Raw genomic sequence first — 26,479 nt, 5'->3', positions numbered from 1 at the left:
TGCGTTACCAGATAAAAATAGATTGGATTTATATAGCACTTTTCTACCAACTGAGGTACTCAACTCTTTACATAGTAAGGGGAAACTCACCTCATCCACCTGGGTGATGTTTGAACATTTTTGTGCCAGAATGCTTACTATTCTGGCACAAATGTTACATTATATGAACTGAGTTTGGTGTGTCCGAGACAGATAAACACACAAACCTGCTAATTGTACCGTTTTGAATTCATTTTTCAATTCTTATGACTTGTTTGGTAACTGCATGCTCAAAAAAACCTTTATTTTCTGCACTGCAATCTTGAGCTTGCACAGTACTGATAACATTCCACTACATGAGTCACTTTTCAACTATCCAAAACCAAATAAAAATCTATTCAAAGTTCTAAAATATGAATTAGTTGCAATAAAACTGCAAGACTGAATGACAAAACAACAGTTTTGGTAGACTTTTATTAATTTTACTAAAAAAGAAAAAAGTTCACATCGACATTTACCCTTGTTAATACAGTATACTCAAAGTAAAATACAACATTTCATTTTCTTTTAATCTTATATTAAAAATATCAAATATGACTCATCTAACAGTGCTTATTTTAAGATATGTCACAGGCTAGATAGCAGAAAGGTTGGATTTGTACAGCTTTGATGGGAGGAGATTGCCGGTGCCGCAAACTAGCAGTGACAACCTACCTTCGTTACCCAGCCTGATTTGATTGACAAGTTGAACATGCAATAAGGGCATTAAACTACACAATAATCCTATAGATTAACTGGTGTCATTGGACACTAGGAACAGGCTTGCAATGGATTGACAAGAAAAAAGCAAATGTTCCAAAAATGTGTGATTTTCTTCCCATAACCCTCATCTCACAGATTGATTTTTCTTTCTTTAAAGAGGTTTAGAATCAAATGTCAGATTTCACACTTTGTGTTCCTGTAATCGTTTCAGTACAGCTCAGCCAACCTTGGCTGTGAATGAGAAACTTGAAAAAACCATCACTACTTGAAAAAACTTCAAACAACGGACTCCTTTGAGCAATTCTCTAGTTGCACTGGGCCCAGTTTCCCAAAAGCATCTTAAGGCTATGGTTCTAACGATGACTTTAGCCTTGAGATACTTTTGGGAAACCAGCTCCTGGACTGTACAGGCACACTTAATATATATATATTTATAATAAATAGGGCGAATTTGGCCAAGACTCACACAGAGGGAGGGCTGTGCTCTCTAGTCTTTACACGTGGAGAAAAAATGTGACAGTGGCCATTCACTGACATGGCTTTACTGGCAGCTTGGAAATGCAAACAGTCCTCAGCTCTTTGCTTTAACACACACACACATACATACATACACGCTTCTACATAAACACACAGCCCTCCTCCGTCACATGCACAAAGCCAGAGAGAAACAAAGGACTTATTGAACAAATAATATTTATAAAATATGTAAATGCCATTTCTTGGAATGCCTCTGAAAGAAATAAAATAAAAGAGAAGGTGGAATAAGTAACAGACCAGCTTCAGGATCATTGAGCTGGTTTCTGGAGGACCCAACAGACCAAACAACCGACAGTGACCCAGTAACATACCAGACCCTGACCTCTAACCCCTCACGGATAGATAGAGAGGTCCCATATTGGTGGTTGTCCGATGGGGTATTGTGGGTCAAAGGTGAGAGGTATGCTGTTCCCTCCACCCCTGCTCTTCACCAGATGGATGTACTGTAAATGTAGGGGCCGCTGCTCTATCTCCGCTGACACTAGAAGACGTGACTATGGGATCCAGAGGAAGCACCGTGACTCCTCTTCCTCCACGTCTGACTCCATCTCTCAGAGTAGGCTGGGTGGGTCTTAGGGGGGCTGTACAGTTTTAAAAGGGAGCTGGGTGGTATGGGGGTGGGGGATTTGCTGTTGAGTCTTTCGCTCCGGACCCCCAAGAGATTAAACGTCAGTGGAAAAGTAGAGTGTGTTCCGCTTCAGCTCAGCAAAGGAGATGGGAGGATGCTGCAGGTAGTACAGCAACACTTGGACCTGAGATGGGGAGCGAGAAGGGGAGAGATTGAGCCAAATGTAAATGGTGTTTCGTTTAAATACCAATTATCGTAGTTATAACCAAAAAAGGACTAGGATATGGAGCTTAGAGGCGAATGTGACCTACATATTCTGTACATGACTCAGGTGACACAGTAAGCATCTCTCCATGATAACTGAGTATCTGTATGAGTATCTATCTACTAAACATATGGAGATTTAATAAGCCACTGCACAAACAACTGTCTGTCAGTCTTTACAGTAATGATGAAATATGGCATTCTACTGTTAGTGTTGTGGCTTTTATAATGATTTACAGTATTCATTGTTTATATACGGCCTAGAATAAGTCATTTGTGAACAGGAAGTGGTTTCTCTCGTAGTACGGGGCAGAGTTCCAGGAGGGGCTTCCCAAATAGTCTAAATACGGCTGGGAAACCAGACTAGACTGACACGGTTTGAACACACACATCCCCCTCAGCTAACTCTTACATACTCATAAGCAAACGCACATGCACACACAAACAGATATACGCACCCAAGTCACACTGACCTGTGCCATGACGTCATGTGACCAGATGTCAGTGGCCAGGGTGATGTGTCCCTTGGTGACCTCGGACTCAGAGGGCCTGAGCAGGGTGGGGCCAAACACTGTGCCCAAGTTGTGGAGGGACATCTTGTTGATGGGCTCATTGTCAGCAACTCTGGAACACAAAACAGACAGACCAGTCAGACTACAGTGACCACAGGGACAGATCATTATTAGTTATTTTTCTAGTCATGCGACATGTTTTCTGGTCTGGGCTTGTTACTATGATAACCCATGTTCTGAAGCAATCACTGTCAGTACAGCACAGTGTGTTCTGTGTGTGTTTCTTTTACAAGGACCATGTCTGAACTAAGTTACCATCTGCTGTAACTTATATAAATGTTCTCCATAGCAACAGCAGAGCCTTTCATATCACACTTGAAATTCAGCAGAGCTTCCAGCAGGTGTCCTCAGCGTGTCTACGAGAGTAGTCTGTGTACGTTCTTGTTGACTGACTGCAGTGTACTGCTGGGTGAGAGCTGTACTGGGATCAGACCATAATAGAGTCTCCATGGTGCAGAAGAGTGGAATCTGACCCAGTGCTAGGCCTGTGAACTGACCTCAGGCCAGCCAATAGGTAGAAATCTTATTTCTCTCTATGGACCTTCCTGCCAACAAACTTCTGAGATCAAACTACCCTTTACACGGTCACAGCTTTACACACTATAAAACACCTCCCCTGGTGATACACATGGCTCCCAGTGTTCTTTTCAAACGTGTCAATCTTACAGCAAGGATTAACTGAAAACTACCTTCTGTAAGGAGGCGTGAGAGTGAAGTAATGTGTAACTGAAAATGACACGGCTGCACTACACATTTAAAGTTAGTCTTAGTTCCCTCTAGTTCACATTGTAGAGCTAGATGACAATAATATACTCAGACAAATGTTGTCTGACCCGTGTTAGGAAACTATGACAAACACATAAACCTGATCTTTTAAACGTCTGGTGGTGAAAACTACCTTTACTCAGAGTATGAATAAGTCCCCACACAGGCCATTGCTACTATGGCTGATGACAGACAGCTGGTTCTAGGTCAGATGTGAGTGATAGGAGGAGACCCATAAGTGTTCCTGCCCATGCTAGTGGTTACTAGTCTATGGTTGGGCTGGGCCTTGCTCTACCATGGTCTTCTAACTGAAGGCAGTTTTAACAGGCACAGCCATGATGTCATCCAATGTAGTTCCACACTGCATTTAGAGACTAAGTAGCACATGGTCGGCCATCTAAAACCATCACAGCTATTTTCAAAGACATAATAGTAGTAGAGAAGTCATTTTTAGCAGTAAAGTCATTTTTCATTGACTTTAATGTGTTTCCTTCAACTGGGCCATAGGTCGAGCCCCTTAACTTTACCACAACAGGTCTAGCGTAAAAGGCCCAGTGGAGACTGATGCTGATTTCTCTCCAGGGATAGACGTGTGTGTGTGTGTGTGTGTGTGTGTGTGTGTGTTAGCTCTGTTGACAACACAGAGTCTGGCCTGTACACTGATGACTTTTCCCCCTGTCCTTTCTCTTATTGGGGCGGTCAGTCAGTGGCTAATGAGTGTGGTGCGGTCACAGTAGCACACCTCATGAAGCTCTCCAGACTACAGTTTTATGGCAGGCTTAAAGAACCACTCGCATGTGGACCGTATTCTGCCCAGAACTCCTCCAAAACCCACTCTGAACGTATTATGCTGCCTGTTAATCTGGCCCAAACGGTCACCAATAGTAGTTACTGGCCCTTTGTGTGTACACGTGTGTGTGTGTGTGTGTGTGTGTGTGTGTGTACGTGTGTGCGCGTGTGTGTATACCTCTTGAGATGCTCCAGCAGGCTGAGGAAGGTGATGAGGTTAGGGTCAGGCAGTGAGCGCAGCAGATGCATCATGCAGTTCTCCTTGGCTGCAGGGTCCGACAGAGCTGTGGAGAAGAGGAGGCGGATACAGGAGGAAGATACATGGGGAGTATACAGGAGGAGGATACATGGGGAGTACACAGGAGGAAGATACATGGGGAGTACACAGGAGGAAGATACATGGGGAGTACACAGGAGGAAGATACATGGGGAGTACACAGGAGGAAGATACATGGGGAGTACACAGGAGGAAGATACATGGGGAGTATACAGGAGGAAGATACATGGGGAGTACACAGGAGGAAGATACATGGGGAGTACACAGGAGGAAGATACATGGGGAGTACACAGGAGGAAGATACATGGGGAGTATACAGGAGGAAGATACATGGGGAGTACACAGGAGGAAGATACATGGGGAGTACACAGGAGGAAGATACATGGGGAGTACACAGGAGGAGGATACATGGGGAGTATACAGGAGGAAGATACATGGGGAGTATACAGGAGGAAGATACATGGGGAGTATACAGGAGGAAGATACATGGGGAGTATACAGGAGGAAGATACATGGGGAGTACACAGGAGGAAGATACATGGGGAGTACACAGGAGGAAGATACATGGGGAGTACACAGGAGGAAGATACATGGGGAGTACACAGGAGGAAGATACATGGGGAGTATACAGGAGGAAGATACATGGGGAGTATACAGGAGGAAGATACATGGGGAGTATACAGGAGGAAGATACATGGGGAGTACACAGGAGGAAGATACATGGGGAGTATACAGGAGGAAGATACATGGGGAGTATACAGGAGGAAGATACATGGGGAGTATACAGGAGGAAGATACATGGGGAGTATACAGGAGGAGGCGAGGGAAAAGAAGAAAATAAGTTAAGAATTACCACTCTAAGGGGCAAAAATTAACAATCCTTTCAATGTTGTCTTGTCAATGTATCATTTTCTGTGAATAAAAAATGGAATAACCCCTCTCTCTGTTACTACTGAGAAGCATAATAAATGTATTTATATGGTATTGCATTGAGATGTATGAATGTATGTGGTCTGTTAGAGGTCGTACCTATACCCTCCATGAAGGCTGGGTACAAGCGGTCAGTGAGCAGGGGCTCTGGCAGCTCACGGAAGTACAGCTTCAGCGTTCCCGCGATGGCATTGATGTCCATGTCACTCAACATCACCAGGATGTCTTTGCTATCTTTGAAGGGGAGAGAGATAGATATAAATATATATAGAGAGGGGGATAAAACAGATAAGGGAAGTGTATCATCCCAACCAAACAACTAGTTCATTTCCAGACGGATCATTCTGGCTCCAGAGATGACATAACAAGAAACCACACTCTATAACCCAAACAACCGGAGATCTCAGCTCAGTGAGACATGAACACAGCAGAGAGATGCTGAGGAGGTTAGCATTTGGTTTGGTCTAGGGGCTGTGACATGAGGATGTGTCCCAAATAGCACCCTATGCCCTACAGAGTGGGCCCTGGTCAAAAGTACAGCACTATATAGGGAATAGGGTAGCAATATGGGACACAACCTGGATGTGGGAGTCCCAGGGAGGACAACACACAGCTGACAGCTGCGGCTCGTCAGACCTGTGTTCTTCCTGTCCTTTCCCACAACTCTCTCTGTTTATAGCCAGGCTGAAGCCCCTCTGCCATGGGCCTGGTAGTCTGACCCCGGCCCACAGTACAACAGAGTGGAAGGACAGGACAGCTCACAGAGGGAGGCTTGTGTTGATAATGTTGGGTCTGGAGTTATTCCTGATAACGTGACTTGACCAGGAAATACTCATGGCCCTGGTTATAGTTTATATATAGGGCCAAGAGTTATCCCTGGTCAGATGCCATGGCCAGGAACAAAATGCTGTGTCTGTTGATGAAGACTGAGGTGTGCTTTGAAGTAGTCTCAGTATGAGCGTTTCTTACTGGTGTCGAATGCTGCTTTGAGGGCCTGGATGTCAGTGGCCACCCCGGAGATCCTGTAGATTCCCACCTCATCGATCCCCCTCTTCTCCACCTCTTCAATGCACTGGCGGACTATGTAAGGCACCTTGGAGCGCTCGCGCCTGTTGGGGGACAATGTTCTTCAGGACTGATATTGCAGTACTATGACTGTAATTAGATTACAGTCAACAATGTGATGCTGATGCTAGAAGTGTAATAAACTGAGCAGAAAGATTTCTCATGTTGTTGCAGGTATGTTTGAATACAACATATCAACATGGCTTACTTTGTCACCACACTGATTTTGACCCCGAACACCCCACTCTGTTTTTTGGAGGGCGTTCTCTTCAGACTCAAGTCCCGACTCGTAAACTTCATGGAGAACTCCACTTTGATCTGTGGGAGACGATACATACAACGCGTCAAACAAGCTGCATATTTAGTGGTTTATTTGACAGGGACCATGAACAGCAAACATTGCACCAGCTTTTAGCTGCATCGCTGATCTGCAGTCACTAGTTTAAAATACACAGCTTCCAAGTGCTTTCTTCTGATCATTACACAGCATCCAGGAGTGTAAGTGGATCCAGCGTTGTTAGATGTTTAAACTTTACGGCTGTTTAAAAACACTGTGTTTCGGAGCAATCAGAGAGTTGGCCAAGCTAGTAAAGATAACGTTGCATGGCCCTGGTCAACTGTAACAACAAGCTTCGTTACAATATCCACACACCAATCCCTAACAATAGTCATCTTCTATTAACAGTGTTGAGATGTGTAAATGACTGACAGTATCAGAATTGGATGGTTTTCCAGACACAGTGTAATCCGAGTCCTATACTAAAAAGCATGTTCTGTGGAGATTCAACATTGAAAGAGCTTAGTCCAAGAATAGGCTTCATCTCGGTCCCGGGGAACTGGTCCCAAATGTCCCTTACCCCGTTCATCTCTATGACGTCCATGTGCCAGTTCTTAGACTGAACCGTCTGGGGGTCCAGCTGAAATACACAGAGAAAGAGAGCAGAGTTATGTTTGAGTTTCCTTCGTTATAGTTTCTACACAAGCCACATCACTGCATGGCCTCATAGGAGACAGAGAAGGTATGACAAGAGCAGTGAGTGTTCAAATACACGTATTATGGACACAATCACATGGACCTTCACAGAACACACTCTGTATATCATATATAAGACTGCAACCTAGTAGAGACTAAGCCTTCTTTCTGGTGCCTGTGTTCTATTACTGCTAAAGTCATCTGTCACTACAACTCTGTACCTAGCCAGCTCTCTCTGAGTACTCAGGGTTCACTGCACTGGAGGGAAAAGTATGTTTATTAGGAAACAAACACTGTTTCGCTCCCATTGTCACCAAGACATCAATGTTTCATTCTCGCCTATGTTTTGTGTTCTACTTGTCACTACACCCCGAGTACCTCGCTAGGTCTCAGTGATCTGGACCTCTGCCTACCTAGAGTTCACTGCACTGGAGGAAGTTGTATGTTTATTAGGACACAAACACTTCTGTTCCCTCTCTCTCTAACACCTACTCCAGATGTCTCCCTCCCGTCATGCTTTGGTGAGGCTCTGAGGAGCTCCTTTAAAGTCCAGCCAAGAGAACAACAAGGGCACGTTACAGTTTGTTTTCCGACCCGAGACGAGCCTCTCCTCTCAGCATGGGCCAGAGGAGGAGCAGGGCTATTTTCTCACTGCTGCTGTTTGTGGAGGAAAAATATACAGTTTTCCGTTTGCGTCCTTGATGAAAATTCACAGACAAGCCTGTCTATATTTAAATGACAAAACATCCCTGGGAACTTTATTTTTTCTTGTCATTTAATTTCCAGGACGCTGACATCTGATAAAGTTAAATGGGCTTTACCCCCTGTGTGGATGGAGCAGTGGTGCACGCTGGGTAATGTGTGAGTATGTGTGTGTTTAGACTGAGAGGAGCGTCTACCGTCTAGCCAGACTGAGGGCTGTGTGTGGGTCTGTCCCTACCTAACGAAATGGATTATCTCTGCATTAAAACAAATGACTGTATATATGAAATGGCAAAGCCAAAGATTACGCGACACCATGCATCCCTATGTGAATACGAATAGCACATTGAAGCCAAATAAAATCTGGTAAGATGCCGTCTCATGGAGACATAACATCAGCAGTATGAACTATTCCAGGAAGTGATGTTGCAGGCTAGCTCAGTGCTGCCTCCTATCATTGAGTAACAAGTTAAAGGCTGACTGGGGTATTGCAGATTGCCATTAGCAGCGGAACTATCCCTATAACTTAGTCTGTGTACGATTTTAAAATAATCGGTTCAAGGACATACATCTGTGTATTAGAAGCTGTTATTGGTACCATGATTGTCTTTGGCATTTTTTTATTTTTTTATATGACTATAATGGGGGATCCTGTTTTCTGCTAACAATGCCTGCAGTACTGCGGTCGGCATTGAACGTCAGTGGCTTCAATGAGAGGGGGCAGTCGATAAACATGGATTAGCTAACACAACGTGCCATGGAACACAGGCGTGATGGTTGCTGATAATGAGCCTCTGTATGTCTATGTAGATATTCAATTTTTTATTATTATTATTATTTTGTCAGCTGTTTCCAGCTACAATAGTAGTTTACAACATTAACAATGTCTACACTGTATTTCTGATCAATTTTATGTCATTTTAATGGACAAAAAATAGCTTTTCTTTCAAAAACAAGGACATTTCTAAGTGACCCCAAACTTTGGGAAAAAGCACAACCTCTGGCCCGGTCTCCCTTTCCCAATTGACACTCCGCCCTGTCTCTACCCTCAAGCATTTCAGCAGAGGTAAAGAGAACCTGGCCCACAACCAGATGACAGTTCGACTTACAAGAACTAACAGGAACAAGATGAAACCGAGCACTAGCATAGCAATACAATGGTAGCGAACAGAAAGGGCATCCGCAGTACTTCCATTGTGTGTTAGCATATTGTAATGACCTGAGTTATTTTGAGAAAGGGGGCTTTCTTGTGTGCTGTATTTCATCTCAATCAATGTGATTAATGTTCACATTAGTGAAATTAGGTAAATGTGATACATATGTGACCCCAAACTTTTGAACGGTAGTGTATGTTTGGCTGTCTCTAGGGGTAAGCAGCAGCTATGGCTGATGTCTGGCTCACCCTCTTCACTGTGCTCAGGCAGAGCTTGCCTTTTTCTCATGATGCCCTGGGAGAATAGAGCTCTGACATGATCTATGATGAGACGTGTGTGTGTGTGTGTGTGTGTTCGATACACACACACCAGAGCCACTCTGACTAGCCTAGCACTTCTACAGCGAGGAGCTAATGCCTTTTTTTGGCTGATTCAGCAGTTCCCTGTGTATCACAATTACACTTATGTCATTACTACCTTCCTAGATTATGTGCTTGTCGGTCTTAAAAGCCCCATAATCGTTTATTGCTGAGCGAGTGCAAGGCCAGCACACTTACCTTATCGTAACTTTACAGTAGGGTAGAACTTGGTATTTAGGGAGTGTAATTAATTACCTAATAAAAAGCTTTTTTGTATCAGTTATTAAGACATCTATTACCATTAGGGGCAATTTTCCAAGCAGGGTTGAGGTTTAAAGAAGGTTGCCCTAATCATGGCTATGAGGCCCTGACTACACCAGCACCAGGAGTCTTTCTGGGCAGGAGCCCAAACAGACTGATGAGGCCTCCTGTAACCATGTAGACCCCCAAAACAGGCCCTAAAAACAACATAGTGTATCTCTCGCTCTCGCCATTATTACAAGTGAATGGAGTCAAATTGGGTTACATAAAAATACAAAGACCCTTTAATGCAGCCGAGCTGTGTGCAGTCAACACACCCACTTGACCCCTCAACCACTCCACCCGTTCACTTCTAATGCTATGCTGCTTTATTAAGAACTCCAGGAAGAACTTCTGCACCTATTTATTCATTTTCCTTGCCTGGGAAGTGAGCTGGTTCAAGGGGAGACCACATTGCTAAGGGATTATTTATAGTGCAAACTGCAACTGAATCAGTACAGTTCTAGACTATATATTTTCATCTTATCACAGAGGATGGATGGATGGATGGGAGCAGGTTACGTTGTTTGAAAATGTTGCTTTGAAGTTTAGACATGGAAATAATGATCTCCCCAGTGTGACTTGGGGTTGTGCCCAGCTGGCTGGTAAAACAAAGGGAGAGGATGGAAAAAAAAGTTGTCTTGAGTGACAGTCCAGGAAACCAATCAGAGGGAAGAATATATGAGGTGAAACATGCACAAAAAGAAAGGGGGCGGGTCCTCAAAGTCCCAAGAGATGAATCACAGTGCCAAAACCTCCCTCTCCTGGGAACCTCTGAAACAAATTGGTAGCGTGTGTTAGTAGAAGAAAGAAAGACTAGAAGACAAGGAGGGCTGGTGGAAGGATAAAGTATATAGAAAACATCCTAAACCAAACAATGGTTCCAATTAGGACCTCATCACTCCTCCAGAACTCAAAGCCTCCATTGTGCTGCCTAAAACACTGTGACTGACTGGGGAGAGGATCATAACACATGATAATAGTGTATAAATGCATATCCACACTGAATACACTGTACAATCATCTTTCTTTCATGTGGCACAGGATATACTGCATGATTAAAATAGAAGAGTTAAAACTATGAATCAAATTAGTGCTTAAAATCTCAAATACAGGCCTTTGAGAGAAAAGCGAGTGAGCCAGAGAGAGAGAGAGAGAGAGAGCGATGACAGAAAAAGCATGAGGGTGAGTATGTGCATGAATGAGTAACGATGTGATGTGTTCCGTTTAGCCATCATGATGCTCAGTTTGGTGGGAACGCATTGTTCTCTGAGCAGCCCCTAGGCTCTGAGGTCTGACTCTCAGTGTGTGTGTGTGTAATGCTACATGACCAAAGGTATGTGGACACCTGCTTGTCGAACATCTCATTCCAAAATCATGGGCATTAATATGAAGTTAGTCTGCTATAGCAGCCTCCACTCTTCTGGGAAGGCTTTCCACTAGATGTTGGCACATTGATGACACATTAGTGAGGTCGGGCACTGTTGTTGGGTGATTAGGCCTGGCACGCAGACGGCGTTCCAATTTATCCCAAAGTTCTTAAATGTGGTTGAGGTCAGGGCTCTGTGCAGGCCAGTCAAGTTCTTCCACAATGATCTCGACAAACCATTTCTGTATGGACCTCGCTTTGTGAAAGGGCATTGTGATGCTGAAAGGGCCTTCCCCAAACTTTTGATACAAAGTTAGAAGCACAGAATAGCCTAGAATGTCATTGTATGCTGAAGAGTTAAGATTTCCCATCACTGGCACTAAGGGGCCTGAACCATGAAAAACAGCCCCAGACCATTATTCCTCCTCCACCAAACTTTACATTTGGCACTATGCATTCAGGCAGGTAATGTTCACCTGACATCCAGCTAACCCAGATTAGTCCGTCAGACTGCCAGATGGTGAAGCATGATTCATCACTCCAGAGAACGCCTTTCCACTGCTTCAGAGTCCAATGGTGGTGAGCTTTACACCATTCCAGCCAACACTTGCCATTGCGCATGGTGATCTTAGGCTTGTGTGCGGCTACTCAGCCATGGAAACCCATTTCATGAAGCTCCCGACGAACAGTTCTTGGGCTGACGTTGCTTCCAGAGGCAGTTTGGATCTCTGTAGTGAGTGTTCCAACCGAGGAGAGACATTCAGCACTCTGCGATCCCGTTCTGTGAGCTTGTGTGGTCTAACAGTGCTCAGCTGAGCAGTTGTTGCTCGTAGAGGTTTCCACTTTACAATAACAACACTTACAGTTGACCGGGGCAGCTCTAGCAGGGCAGAAATTTGACAAACTGATTTGATGGAAAGGTGGCATCCTATGACGGTGCCACGACTGAGCTCTTCATTAAGGCCATTCCACTGCCAATACCAGCGCCTCTACACAAGCACCCACGCACACTGTGTTACTATGGCAACCGAGAAGGGGGAAATAATTATTGATGGAATGTGAGTGGATGAGAAGAGAAGGCAGGAAGAGAGCCAACTCAGGTTACTGTGAGGTCACCACTTATCTGCAATGTGCTTCTTCACATGGTATAGAATAGGTTAGTGAACAGTGGCTGCCACAAATTTAAGGCGCATCCACTGAGTATACATCAAACATTTACATATGCATGGAAACACAACAAACTATACACACACATACTGTACTTGGCGTATGATGAGATGCCCTTCTACTCATCCCACTGCTGTTGCCTATGGGAGACAAAGCACAGACCAGGCAGGATTGAAGTAGGTAGACAAACAGATGCTGAGGTCCCTCTGGAGAGGTTTCCATTCTAGATAACTCTCCAGAGTATACTGTATCTACAACACATGGCAGTCTCCATCTCCATCAACCGGTTACCTGCTTCTAACATAGGACATAAAATGACAGATCTAGGTTGGGGAGTTTGGTGAAAGAAACTGGTTTATGAATGATGCATGTGAAACAGTCATGGGTCTTCTGAATAAGAAAAACTGTAGATGGTATATACAGTTGAAGTCGAAAGACTACATACACCTTAGCCAAATACATTTAAACTCAGTTTTTCACAATTCCTGACATTTAATCCTAGTAATAATTCCCTGTCTTAGGTCAGTTAGGATCACTACTTCATTTTAAGAATGTGAAATGTCAGAATAATAGTAGAGATAATGTTTTATTTCAGCTTTTATTTCTTTCATCACATTCCCAGTGGGTCAGAAGTTTACATACACTCAATTAGTATTTGGTAGCATTGCCTTTAAATTGTTTAACTTGGGTCAAACGTTTTGGGTAGCCTTCCAAAAGCTTCCCACAATAAGTTGGGTGAATTTTGGCCCATTCCTCCTGACAGAGATGGTGTAACTGAGTCAGGTTTGTGGGCCTCTTCGCTCGCACACATTTTTCAGTTCTGCCCACAGATTTTCTATAGGATTGAGGTCAGGGCTTTGTGATGGCCACTCCAATACCTTGACTTTGTTGTCCTTAAGCCATTTTGCCACAACTTTGGAAGTATGCTTGGGGTCATTGTCCGTTTGGAAGACCCATTTGCGACCAAGCTTTAACTTCCTGACTGGTGTCTTGAGATGCTGCACATTTCTCCCAAAAGTACGATCTTTGTCCCCATGTGCAGTTGCAAACCGTAGTCAGGCTTTTTGTGGCGGTTTTGGAGCAGTGGCTTCTTCCTTGCTGAGTGGCCTTTCAGGTTATGTCGATATAAGACTCGTTTTACTGTGGATATAGATACTTTTGTACATTTTTCCTCCAGCATCTTCACAGGGTCCTTTGCTGTTGTTCTTGGATTGATGTGCACTTTTCGCACCAAAGTTCGCTCATCTCTAGGAGACAGAACGCGTATCCTTCCTGAGCGGTATAACGGCTGCGTGGTCCCATGGTGTTAATACTTGCGTACTATTGTTTGTACAGATGAATGTGGTATCTTCAGGCGTTTGGAAATTGCTCCCAAGGATGAACCAGACTAGAGAGGTCTTGGCTGATTTCTTTTGATTTTCCCATGATGTCAAGCAAAGAGGCACTAAGTTTGAAGGTAGGCCTTGAAATCTATCCACAGGTACACCTCCAATTGACTCAAATGAAGTCATTCTAAAGCCATGACATAATTTTCCAAGCTGCTTAATGTAAATTTCTGACCGACTGGAATTGTGACACAGTGAATTATAAATTAAATAATCTGTCTGTAAACAAGTGTTGAAAAAATTACTTGTGTCATGCACAAAGTAGATATCCTAACAGACTTACCAAAACTATAGTATGTTAACAAGGAATTTGTGTAGTGGTTGAAAAATGAGTTTCAATGACTTCAACCTACGTGTATGTAAACTTCCAACTTCAACTGTATACATACAGTGCCTTCAGTAAGTATACTCCTTCATACCCCTTGACTTATTCCACATTTTGTTGTATTACAGCCTGAATTCCCCAAAAAATGTATCACACATCTACACACAATACCCGATAATGACAAAGTAAAAACATGTTCTTTGAAATGTTTACAAATGTATTGAAAATTAAATCCAGAAAACCATTTAAATAAGCATTCACACCCCTTTGCTATGACACTCCAAATTGAGCTCAGGTGCATCCAATTTCCTTTGATCATCCTTGAGATGTGGTCTGAATGGAAAGCTCTATGTCTGGAGAAAAACAGGAACAGCTCATCACCCGTCTAACACCATCCCTACCGTGAAGCATGGTGGTGGCAGCATCATACTATGGGGATGCTATTCAGTGACAGGGACTGGGAGACTGGTAAGAATTGAGGAAACAATGAATTGAGCTAAATACAGGCAAATCCTTGAGATCCTGATTCAGAGTGCAAACGACAGACTGGAGAAAATATTTACATTCCATCAGGACAATGACTCCAAGCATACAGCCAAAGTAACGCTAGAATGGCTTCAGAACAAGAATGTGAATGTCCATGAGTGGCTCAGGCAAATCGCAGGCATGAATCCCATTGAAAATCTATACAAAAACTTGCAGATTGCTGTTCCCCACCTTACTTAAAGCCTTTTATTTTGGGGTGTTGCTATAGGCCACCAAGTCAGTATCTAAATAATATGTGTGAAATGTTTGATAGTGCATGTGATGCAAACAGAGAGATCTACTTTCTTGGGGACCTGAATATTGGCGGTTTTTCATCAAGCTGTCAAGAGGAAACTTCTTACTGTAACCAGTGCCTGTAATCTGGTTCAGGTTATTAATCAACCTATCAGGGTGTTTACAAACACTACAGGAACAAGATCATCCACATGTATCAATCACTTTTTTACTAATACTTTAGACCTTTGTTCAAACAGCTGGGCCTAAAATAGTGTATAAGAGATCATACAAAATACTTTGCTGTGAATCTTAAGTTAAAGATGTAAAAAATGTGTTGGTCTGATGTGATTAATGAGGAGCATCCAGACGCTGCACTTGATGAATTTATGAAATTGCTTCTTCCAATTACTGATAAACATGATCCTGTTAAGAAACTGACTGTTAGAACTGTTAAGGCGCCATGGATTGATGAGGAATTGAAGAACAGTATGGTTGAAAGAGATGGGGCTAAAGGAGTGGCTAATAAGTCTGGCTGCACATCTGACTGGTTGACTTACTGCAAATTGAAAAATTGTGACAAAACTCAACAAAAAAACAGAAGAAACCGTATTATGAAGGTAAGATCAATGATATAACGAATGATGGGAAAAAAACTTTCATATTTTATTTTAATGATGACTTAATTGGCAAAGCTGGAAAACTTAGGAAGGAAATGCCAACAATGAACAGTGAGCCACTGTATTCAAACATAAAAAAACAAATAATGAAAGAAAACCATTGCAAGTTTGAATTTTGTAAAGTTAGTGTAGGTGTGGAAAAATGTATAATGACAAACTGGCATTGACAACTTCGATGGAAAGCTACTGAGGATGGTAGCTGACTCTATAGCCACTCCTTTCTGTCATAGCTTTAATCTGAGTCTAGAGTAAAGTCTTTCGTTCTCAGGCCTGGAGAGAAGCCAAAGTAATTCAGCTACCCAAGACTGGTAAAGCGGCCTTTACTGGTTCTAACAGCAGGCCTATAAGCTTGCTGCCAGCTCTTAGCAAACTGTTGGATTTAAAAAAAAAAATTAAAAAAAATACAACGCTATTTCTCTGTAAACAAATTAACAACTGACTTTCAGTATGCTTATAGAGAAGTGCACTCAACATATACTGCACTGGAGCAAATGACTGAGGATTGGTTGAAAGAAATTGATAAGAATATTGTGGAAGCTGTACTGTTAAATTTCAACGCAGCCTTTGATATTATTGACCATATCCTGTTGTTGAAAAAACGTGTGTGTTATGGCTCTGCCATATTGTGGATTCAGAGCTATCTACTAGAACTCGAAGGGTTTTGTTTAATGGAAGCTTCTATAATATCAAACATGTAAAGTGTGGTGTACTGCAGGGCAGCTCTCTAGGCCCTCTACTCTTTTCTATTTTTACCAATGACCTGCCACCGGCATTAAATAAAGCATGTGTCGATGTATGCTGATGATTCAACCATATATGCATCAGCAACCACAGCTAATGAAGTCACTGAAACCCTTAAAGAGTTGCAGTCTGTTTTGGAATGGGTGGTCAGAAATAAACTGGTCCTGAACATCTCTAAAACTACGAGCATTGTATATGGTACAAATAATTTCCTAAGTTCTAGGCCTCAGCTGAATCTGGTAATGAATGATGTGGCTGTTGAACAAGTTGAGGAAACTAAATTACTTGGCATTACCTTAGACTGTAAACTGTCATGGTCAAAACATAGATTCAATGGTTGTAAAGATGGGGAGAGTTCTTCCCGTAATAAAGAGATGCTCTGCTTTTTCGACACCACACTCCAGTGCTGCAAGGAAATATCTAGCTAAGCTGTAGCAGGCCCAGAACAGAGTGGCACGTCCTGCTCTTCATTGTAATCAAAGGGCTGATAAATACTATGCATGCCATTCTCTCTTGGCTTAGAGTTGAGGAGAGACTGACCGTATCACTTGAAAATCCCATATTTTTGCATAGTCAACTTACACACAGCTCTGATAGACTACCTTAACCCACCAGACATGCCACCAGGGGTCTTTTCACAGTCCCCAAATCGAGAACAAATTCAAGAAAGCATACAGTATTATATAGAGCCATTATTGCATGGAACTCTGTTCCATCTCATATTGCTCAAATAAACAGCAAACCTGGTTTCAAAAAATGAATAAAGCAACACCTTACGGCACTACATTTAAGTGTATGCATTGATATGTAGCCTACATGTACCTTCTTTTTTTTAAATGTAGTGCTGTCCTTGAGCTGTTCTTGTCTATGAATGTTCTGTATTGTGTCATGTTTCATGTGGGACCCAGGAGGATTAGCTGCTGATTTTGCAACAGCAAAATGGGGATCCTAATAACATACTTTCTGAAGGTGATGTACATACAAACATCATGTATGTGGAACTTTAAAAGCACTGCTATGTTTCACAACATGACAATGTTGTAAATTGACAATGACATCAGGGAAGAAACGTGTGCACTCTGATTATACAGACACTCTCCATAATCTTTAATTAATCCATTGTTGGATTAATTGGGAATGTGAATGTATTTTGGCAGCGATATTTAAAGCAGCACTTAATTATGATGAAGTATGGAATTGTCATACGCTGAATTCATTAATTCATTAATTCCTCTCCTTGTACCTTTCACTTTCTGTTCACTGGGACACTACAATTTAAATATTTATTCTGTGACTGACTGTTCTGTTTTAAATTAGCAATAAGCAGCAATGTTCACATCCAGTTTAATTAGTGACTAGCTAGCTCAACTGGGTTTCATTTGATTAAACACACCAACCTAGGGATTGTTTAATAAGTCCTGTAAAAACAAGACCCTCATCATTTTTTCTGCTAACAGATTATATTATCGGCTTGATGATTGTAAACAAAATCAAAGCAATAGGAGATGATATTCTGAGTCCAAAATTAGCTGTAGATTAACATAAGTGTAAATACACATAATATAGTAATTATGCAAATCCCTCTACTTAGTAATAATACGATGCCTCGGTAAACAGCTGCTGATGTCATGATTGACATGTGAGAAGGCCTCCGTGACTCGGTTGCCATGAGCATCCTGGCAAGACTTCCTGGTTTGAGCCAACCAGCATGCTTCTCAGCAGGTGGAGAGTTGGGATTGGCCATAGACCAGCCCAAGCAACCGATCACAGCCTTCTAAAGGCAGTGTGTCTCAGTCATACAGTATAAGATCCAGCTTCATAAACATCATGCAACATAAAGGCATCTGCTTAAAGAGGAGGCTTATGCAACAGCATGTTCCTGCCTGCAGCAAGTGTGACTAACACTGATGATTTATTTACATGTATATTTAGTTCAGGAGAGCGCGTGACCTGTCCTTTAGTCACCAGCCGGGACACTAATGTTCTCAGTTCTGTTCACTACAGAGAGTGGACCCATGAAGGGCAGCCTCACAGTAGCCTGCAGAGTGGAAGACAGAGAGAGGAGGACGTTCTTATGATTGGCGGTTGCAACAACGTCTCTGTTTTATCTTCTGTTAACTCATAGAAGGATGATTCTCATGAAACCAGTTTTAAAATGTCTGTAGCAAATTGAGGTACAAAACCATGATGCATTTGCTAAAATCTATTATAATTCTGAGAACTAAGATGTCTAGTTTACTGGAAAGTGTCTTATTTTAAATACATTGAAAATTTGCGCCTGAATTACTGAAATGCGTCCGGATTACATTTAGGTCAGTTTTATACATTATACATTTTATACATCATAATAATAGTTATGAAAATGATAAGTACAGATCCTAATCTCAGTGATTCAAGAGAATATATATATATATTTTTTTGTTTATAGTTTCGTGAGAATGACCCAAAAGTGCTTTTTCAATTGCATTATCAAACACATTTTCAATACCTTAATGGCTTTCTTCTTGTCTTAGCAACACCATTGAGTGTTTGAGAGGATATTTTGTTTTACTTTCATTCCTCTAGTCTAGCCGAATGCTAATAGCCTGTGTTGGTAGACACTCATTAGCCAAAACGACCCACCGCTCTTATGAATCCAGACCACTGAGAGACTTGTAATGAACCATACCAAACAGAGTTGTTTAACACTCCTAGACCAGGTATTCCCAAACCCCCAGGTGTACGCGCAAATGCCTTCGGGGGTACGCCAACTAAAAATGTGGTTCACATTTTAAAAAATATATATATATATTTTTTTTACTTCACATTTTCAAACAGTCCATTTATATTTTCCAACTGTGCTATACATTAGGGTGAGGTTATTTTCAAGCCCGAGTAGCCTAGTTTCAATGCCAAAAATAAAATTAAACCATCTAGTGTTCAGAGAAATAACAACACAATGTCAAATACAGGTCGCCTTGTCAAATACATAATTAACATCTGATCACATTAACAGTTACTCTCTCGCGGGAATTCCACTAACGTAGTCAAACGTCACTGCCGCTCATGTTGGTATCTGTACTGATGGCGCAAAAGCCATGACAGGGAGACATAGTGGAGTGGTAATGCACGTGCAAGCAGTTGCTCTCGACGCCATTTGGGTACACTGCAGCATCCACCGAGAGGCTCTTGCAGCCAAGGGAATGCCTGACAGCTTGAAAGATGTTTGACACTACAGTGAAAATGGTTAACTTTGTTAAATTAAGGCCCATGAACTCTTGTGTATTTTCTGCAATATGCAATGATATGGGCAGCGACCATGTAACGTATTGACACGTTTTTTTAATTGCGAGACAAGCTTAAAGTTCTTTACTGACCATCATTTTCACTTGTCTGACCGCTTGCATGATGACGAGTTTCTCACACGACTGGCCTATCTGGGTGATGTTTTTTCTCATCTGAATGATCTGAATCTAAGATTACAGGGACTCTCCGCAACTACACTACCTTTTAAAAGTTTGGGGTCACTTAGAAATGTCCTTGTTTTTGAAAGAAAAGCAAATTTCTGTCCATTAAAATAACAAATTTATCAGAAATACAGTGATTTTTAATGGAATATCTACATAGAGGCCCATTAACAGCAACCATCACTCCTGTTCCAATGGCACGTTGTGTTCGCTAATCCAAGTTTATCATTTTAAAAAGGCTAATTGATCATTAGAAAACCCTTTTTAAATTATGTTAGCACAGTTGAAAACTGTTGTTCTGTTTAAAGAAGCATTATAACTGGCCTCCTTTAGTATCTGAAGTATCAGCATTTGTGGGTTCCATTACAGGCTCAAAATGGCCAGAAACAAATAACTTTCTCCTGAAACTCGTCAGTCTATTATTGTTCTGAGAAATTAAGGCTATTCCATGTGAGATATTGCCAAGTGTGGCAGGCTTACAAAAACAACATTTGAGAGTGTGCTGACCCTGCTGCTAGAGGGGGTACGCAGCTGGAGGTTGAATGTTTGAAGGGGTACGGGACTGTAAAAAGTTTGGGAACCACTGTCCTAGACTATTTGGATGATTCACGAAGGCCCCATGGAGGGAGAGACAGAGACAAAAAATACCCACTCTTCTACCAGGGGCAGCAGGTTTGACCCAGCCCAGCAGGGAGAGGGTCATCGTGGGTAGCAGCCTGAGGATGCTCCCCTGCCCCCTCTACCCCTCATGGAGCGCATTAGCCAGCCCGAGGGTGTCTGGTGGGGGAGCGTGGGGGGGGACAGTGAAGGGCTGGACCCCCTTTAGTGACAGTCAGATTTATATGCCCTATAAAACACTCCATTAGAGTACTGGCTGGCATTTGAAGGCCCTTTAAAGAGGCACGGAGGTATGAAACAGTAACATGTCATCAGCATACTCAAATGGAATACCATCATTTTCTGTGTGGAGATGTTATACTTCATACTCTATCATACTCCAAACCAGCAGGAAACTGCTGTTGTTCCCGTTTTCCCTGCTTTTGCTCGTCATGATTCCTAAGGACACTGTAGCTGAAGCCCACCAAGGGGTAAAAATTATAAACTGGGTGGTTCGAGCCCTGAATGCTGATTGGCTGACAGCCGTGGTATATCAGAACAAAATACCACAGGTATGACAAAAAGTGTTTTACTGCTCTAATTACATTGGTAACCAGTTTATAATAGCAATAAGGCACCTTGGGTTTGTGATGTATGGCCAATATACCACGGCTAAGGGCTGTATCGAGACACTATGCTGCGTCGTGCTTAAGAACAGCCCTTAGCCGTGGTATATTGGGCATATACCACACCTCCTCGGGCCTTATTGCTTAAATAACTCACCAAAATGGAAATCAGTATGGAAGAGGACATAGCCTCAAAACACAATTAACAGAAAACATAATGAACACGGTACTTAAGGGGCATAATATCGGATTCAGCCTCGAATAAACCTTTTCTCTGCCAACCAAAGCTCTACTGGAGTCCCTCCCGCTTCTTCCTCTGCATAGTCTTAATTAGAGCTGGAAAATAAATGATCCTGTGTGCTCAGTCAGTACTCAAAACACACCTCCCTCCCAGTTTAAAACTCACTAACACACGTTAAACAACAACTACACACCCGTCGTCATCCTCCATCTAAATCTCACTAATACATGCTAGCAGCTACACGCCGTCACGCCCTGCAGTCTGTTCAACACACACTCTATCTCCTTCCTCTCCTTCTTAGCACCTCTTAACAGCATGAGCGTGGTAGAGTGGTAATAGTAGGGATTCTATAGCTAATCTGGTCCGAAGCCTGATTCTCTGTGGTGCTGTAGGGGAAATATGGAGGGGAATAACTCACACTTTATGACCCCAGTCGGGTGAGGATCGGGCTGGGACTGAGAGGTCATTCATAGACCTGACGTTTACTCAGACCCAACCATCAAAGACTCATTCAACATGAATGAATGAGACCTCATAGCTGCATCCACGAGGGTGAAAGCATGCTCCTATGGGAGGATGTCTGTGTTAGATAGAGAGAAAAAAGAAAGTGCATGATCAAGTGTGTGAAAATATGTGCAAGCGTGAAAGTATGCATGTGTGTATTATACTGTGATTATGAGAGAGGTACAGATGTGTAAACACAGGTCAATGTGGCTCTGTGTGTGTAAACTGAGTATCAGTGTATTTTGAAAACCAAGAGTGTGCAGCACTTAGCTGAACAAACCAATTTATGTCATTTAAATATAAGAAGCAAAACAACCCAGATAGCATACTCTCCCTCCCTTCCTCTCTCTCAGATTCACATATCAGGCCTGCAGTGCGGGAGGACTCAGAGGGACTCAGCCAGAGGGGGTGTGTGGAAAGGTCTGGGATCAGCTGAGATCAGCTGATATCGATGGGGTAAAGCTGAAGGGATTTCTGCCTGTAATCCAGGCCTGATCCTGGTTCAGGCTGCAAAGTCAAGAGAGACTAGCAGAGAGGAGATATACTGTCACCTCCAGCCATCAGAAGCAGGGAACGCTCTTATTGACCTGTCTAAAGCAGACCTGCTCAAATACTAAGAATGGTCAGGTTTTTGCCTGTGAAGCTCAATCTATTTTAAATGATTTCAAATGATACATGAAATGATTTTAAATCGTATTTGAACCCAGGTCTAAAGTGCTGCTGCAGAGTTCACTCCAGCCCTGATCTTGGATCCTTTGTTCTAGTATAGCACCATGGTTTTGTCCTCCTTTATCATGCACATCAATTACTGCTGTTGCTCAAAGTGCTACCAGTGCAGAAATATACAGACCTAGTTTCCTCGGTCTAACACTGTGTATTGCTGCATATATGTTCACAGACATACACCTAGGAACTCCCACCATATTAAGCAGTAGAGTGGCGAATGGTTACCAGCACATTGATATAAAAACAGGCATAGACCAACTGCCTCTGTAAAAGACCTGTAGCACCGGAGATAAAGACAGTATCTCATTAAAAAAAATACCTTCTTACTCCAACACATGAGTCATGGCCTAGAACCTGAAGCAAAGGCATATTTACAACAGCAGCTGTGTGTGCGTGTTGTGCATGCGCGTGTGTGCATTCCCCAGACAGAGGAGTCAGTCCAACTTGAAAGAGTAGTCAGCTGGACCATGCCTCTCCTCAGCCCGGCACTCTGGTGACAGTAATTGCCATGTCTAATTAGAGAGGAATGTGTCAGTAATGCATCTCTTGCTTGGTTCCCAGGTGCCCTAATGAGTCTCACCCCGGGTTCCCAGGTGCCCTAATGAGTCTCACCCCGGGTTCCCAGGTGCCCTAATGAGTCTCACCCCGGGTTCCCAGGTGCACTAATGAGTCTCACCCCGGGTTCCCAGGTGCCCTAATGAGTCTCACCCCGGGTTCCCAGGTGCCCTAATGAGTCTCACCCCGGGTTCCCAGGTGCCCTAATGAGTCCCAGGTGCCCTAACCTCACCCCGGGTTCCCAGGTGCCCTAATGAGTCTCACCCCAGGTTCCCAGGTGCCCTAATGAGTCTCACCCCAGGTTCCCAGGTGCCCCACCCCGGGTTCCCAGGTGCCCTGCTGAGAGGATCGTTAGTCATATCCAACCTCTACCAATAAAACACACTCTTGGTATAGGGTGCCCTTAGCAAGCTGAACCTAGATCTGTGTCTATCCCCAACATCCTCACCTCAACCATTAGGGGGGAAATGCAATACTGGCTTAGATCAGTGTCTAGGGGTAAAACTTCTCAGAACAGAACAGCAGAGGGAGCAGTCTCAGACTCTCAGCTACACCAAAACACCCCTGATAACATAAACAGATCTGTTATCACACAGAGAGGTCTATCATCATGCCCATTCACTGGCTTTGCACTGAGGGGGCAAAAAGAGCAGAGTGGTAGACGTGGAAGGAGGATGAGTGGGTGAGAAAGTGGTGGGAGGGGTGTATTGTGTAAAATCACCGTGGCATCTCACACACACGCAGTACTCAGGGCAATAACACTGTAGCTCCGCAACAACAGTAAATTATCCCTTGTACCTAAATCATTCATTTAATACATTTCACTACCAGTCTGTCATCTAATAGCATCAGCACAGAGCAGTGAGGCAGTGCGTTAGCTGAAGCTACAGTACGAGTTTGGTGTACATTTCACCCCAGTGCAGTGAAGTACACAGAGACACCTTGTCAGTCCCGTAAGACCATAGAAAGAGGTAGAAAGGGATGACAACAAACAGAGAAAGAGGGAGTAAAGAGCAAAAAAAGATTAGCAATGACAGAGAAAGAAAACCGTGACTAAGCTGATAAAAGGAGAATGAGAGAAAATAACAAAAAGGAGGACAATAAATTAAGTAGGGACCTTTTGTCTGAGGAGCTTGCTGCGTACGCGACCCCATAGCTTGGCCCCAGTGTTGGTGTGCCTCCTGATGGCTGAGGAGGGGGTTTGAGGCTGCTGAAGCTGCTGCTGGTTGTTCTGCTGCTGGTCCACCACACAGCAGTGCTGCTCCAGCCGCTCACACACTGTGTTCAGGTTCATGTCGGACACCAGGACTTCTGTCATCCTACCTGAGACTGTGTGCTGAGACGTCTGGCCCACAAGGGGTTAATACGCACTAACTAACAGGGAGTAAAATCTCAAAGGTATCCACTTCCCGAGTGGTCAGATCCAACACTGTCCAGAAAAACCTCACGTCTAAGGTTGGGGATTTTCTTCTAAATGTTGAGACGAAAAAAGGTCTCCCTCAGTTGAAGGTGAAAATGTCCGTTTCAAATGTAAGATGAGGCAACAAGGAAGGCACAAGGTATGACGGGCAGCTTCAGTCCGTGAGAACAGAGAATCCTGAGATGGTTTTCAGTCTTCTTCTAAAGCCGGAGAATTCCACACTGGTCCCTCTCTGGGATGTCAAGACTATTCCACACTGTGCTTCTGCCAGCATCTCCACGGCTCACAATCTGATTTCCAGTAACGCAAACAGAGACACGGAGCACAGTGCGAGAGAGAGAGAGGAGGGATGGTGGGAGAGAGAGGGGGGGAGCTGCTGCCGTCATCAGCCCTGTTTCTCCAGATGTGAGAACACACCTCCAACAAACAGAAAAAGAAAGAGATTAAGAAAGAACTACAGAGAGAGAAAGATGACAAACCCTGTTGTGTGCCTTTCCTCTTAGCCTTCATGCATGTTATCATTTCCCACAACTGGTAACCAATCAAGGAAGTGAGTAAAAGAGGGAAAGTAAGGAATGTGAGGGAGAGAGAGAAGAGGGCAATGTGACTGAGACAAGAGGTTTATTTAGACCCCATCTGAACTGGGACCACATTTCAGCTACATGTAATGGAATCTCAAAGAGCAATATGACATTTTCACTGCTGATTTGAAGGGTGAAAAAAAGGTACTAAATGGTTCTCACACTGACACACCCTCTCGTAATCTGACAAGCACATATTTTTCCTCCATGCCTTCCATCCTCCACTCTCTCACCCTCCATCTCTCCCTCTTTCTCCTCCCCCCTTTTCTCTTCAGCTCTCTCCCTGTGTGCATGTTGCCATGCGTTTTCTCCAGATTACTTCTCCTCCACGCTCCACTGAGTCCTCTGCCCATTATTTGTGTGTGTGTGTGTGTGTGTGTGTGTATGTATATATCAGTGTGTGTGTGTGTGTGTGTGTGTGTGTTAAGAGTGGGATTCCTCCAGCCCCTCAGCCCCTCTCCCCTGCCCCTGTCCATAGGGAGATGCAGGGCTAATTGACCCCCAGTGTTTCCACTACACTAGTTAACCCCTTACCCCCACCACTCTCAGCCATCCAGACACATATCAGGGAATCATTCATATGGGTCTTTCTATAAACTAGGCTACCAGTGAGGATTTCTTACAATGGAAAACTTGTTACAGCTGTTGATAAGTCATTGATAATAATCTGCTATTTTTTTTACCATCATTACATTAAGTTAAGGGGAGATCATAGCTATTTTCAATAAAATTCACAAGTTGATTTAAAACCCTTTATCACGGTTGTCTTGACAGATATCTCCAAAAACGTGCGACATAAAACATAGCATTTTTGTCAGTGTAAGTTGTTGTTATATCCTATATTAAGCATTAATCAGTTAAATCAGACATTGAACTTGAACCCTGTAAGAATCCTGTATAGAGAGCTCAGAAATGCTGTGTAAGTACATAACGTTTTGTGCTACATGGTAGAAACAGTTTTCATAGGCACACAAATCCAAAATAATGAGATTGAAAAATGGAATACTTCTAACTGAGAGTGTCACCTTACCTTGATACTTAAAACCTAAATCATGAATGTGGTTCTTCAATAATTATGCATAATACCTGGATGCACAGTTGGTGTTGAACTGTTTAATTACACTGATATTTTCACACATCATCATCATCTGATCGAGGGAGGAATTCTCCAAATGACAGCCGAGTGAGAAACAGCTGTTGTGTTAGTGCATGCAATGCAACAGCCCAAGTGCTGGAAAAAAGGTTTTTGCGAGGTATGTCCAGAATATTTTGCTCTCTCCTTCGCAGTGGCGATTTTATCAGTGAATTCCTGGTGCGTAAAAAAAAAATAAGCCCCTACACAACACTCAACAATACATTAA

General features: G+C 43.0%; 1 protein-coding gene across 6 annotated transcripts in view; it reads right to left on the bottom strand.

Annotated features, from left to right (window-relative positions):
* Positions 1-434: 434 nt before the first annotated feature.
* Positions 435-26,479, bottom strand: part of abr (ABR activator of RhoGEF and GTPase) — a 244,661-nt gene continuing 218,616 nt past the window's right edge. For 3 of the 6 annotated variants that reach the window (XM_024431738.2, XM_024431739.2, XM_024431742.2), the window contains 7 exons: positions 7,366-7,425; positions 6,717-6,826; positions 6,413-6,552; positions 5,543-5,677; positions 4,415-4,520; positions 2,584-2,734; positions 435-2,030 (listed from right to left, as the gene is read on the bottom strand). In XM_024431738.2, the coding sequence (XP_024287506.1) occupies positions 1,941-2,030; positions 2,584-2,734; positions 4,415-4,520; positions 5,543-5,677; positions 6,413-6,552; positions 6,717-6,826; positions 7,366-7,425 (792 nt within the window). In that variant the 3' untranslated portion in view covers positions 435-1,940. Of the gene's footprint in view, positions 2,031-2,568; positions 2,735-4,414; positions 4,521-5,542; positions 5,678-6,412; positions 6,553-6,716; positions 6,827-7,365; positions 7,426-24,234; positions 24,860-26,479 lie in introns of those variants that run through there. The other 3 variants (XM_024431737.2, XM_024431740.1, XM_024431743.2) reach the window with 2 other exon arrangements.

Source organism: Oncorhynchus tshawytscha, linkage group LG09 (genome assembly GCF_018296145.1).
Source record: "Oncorhynchus tshawytscha isolate Ot180627B linkage group LG09, Otsh_v2.0, whole genome shotgun sequence".
In the NCBI taxonomy this organism is placed as follows: Eukaryota; Metazoa; Chordata; class Actinopteri; order Salmoniformes; family Salmonidae; genus Oncorhynchus; species Oncorhynchus tshawytscha.
Note: the sequence above shows the minus strand (reverse complement) of the source record. Positions and strands in the feature narration are given on the sequence as shown.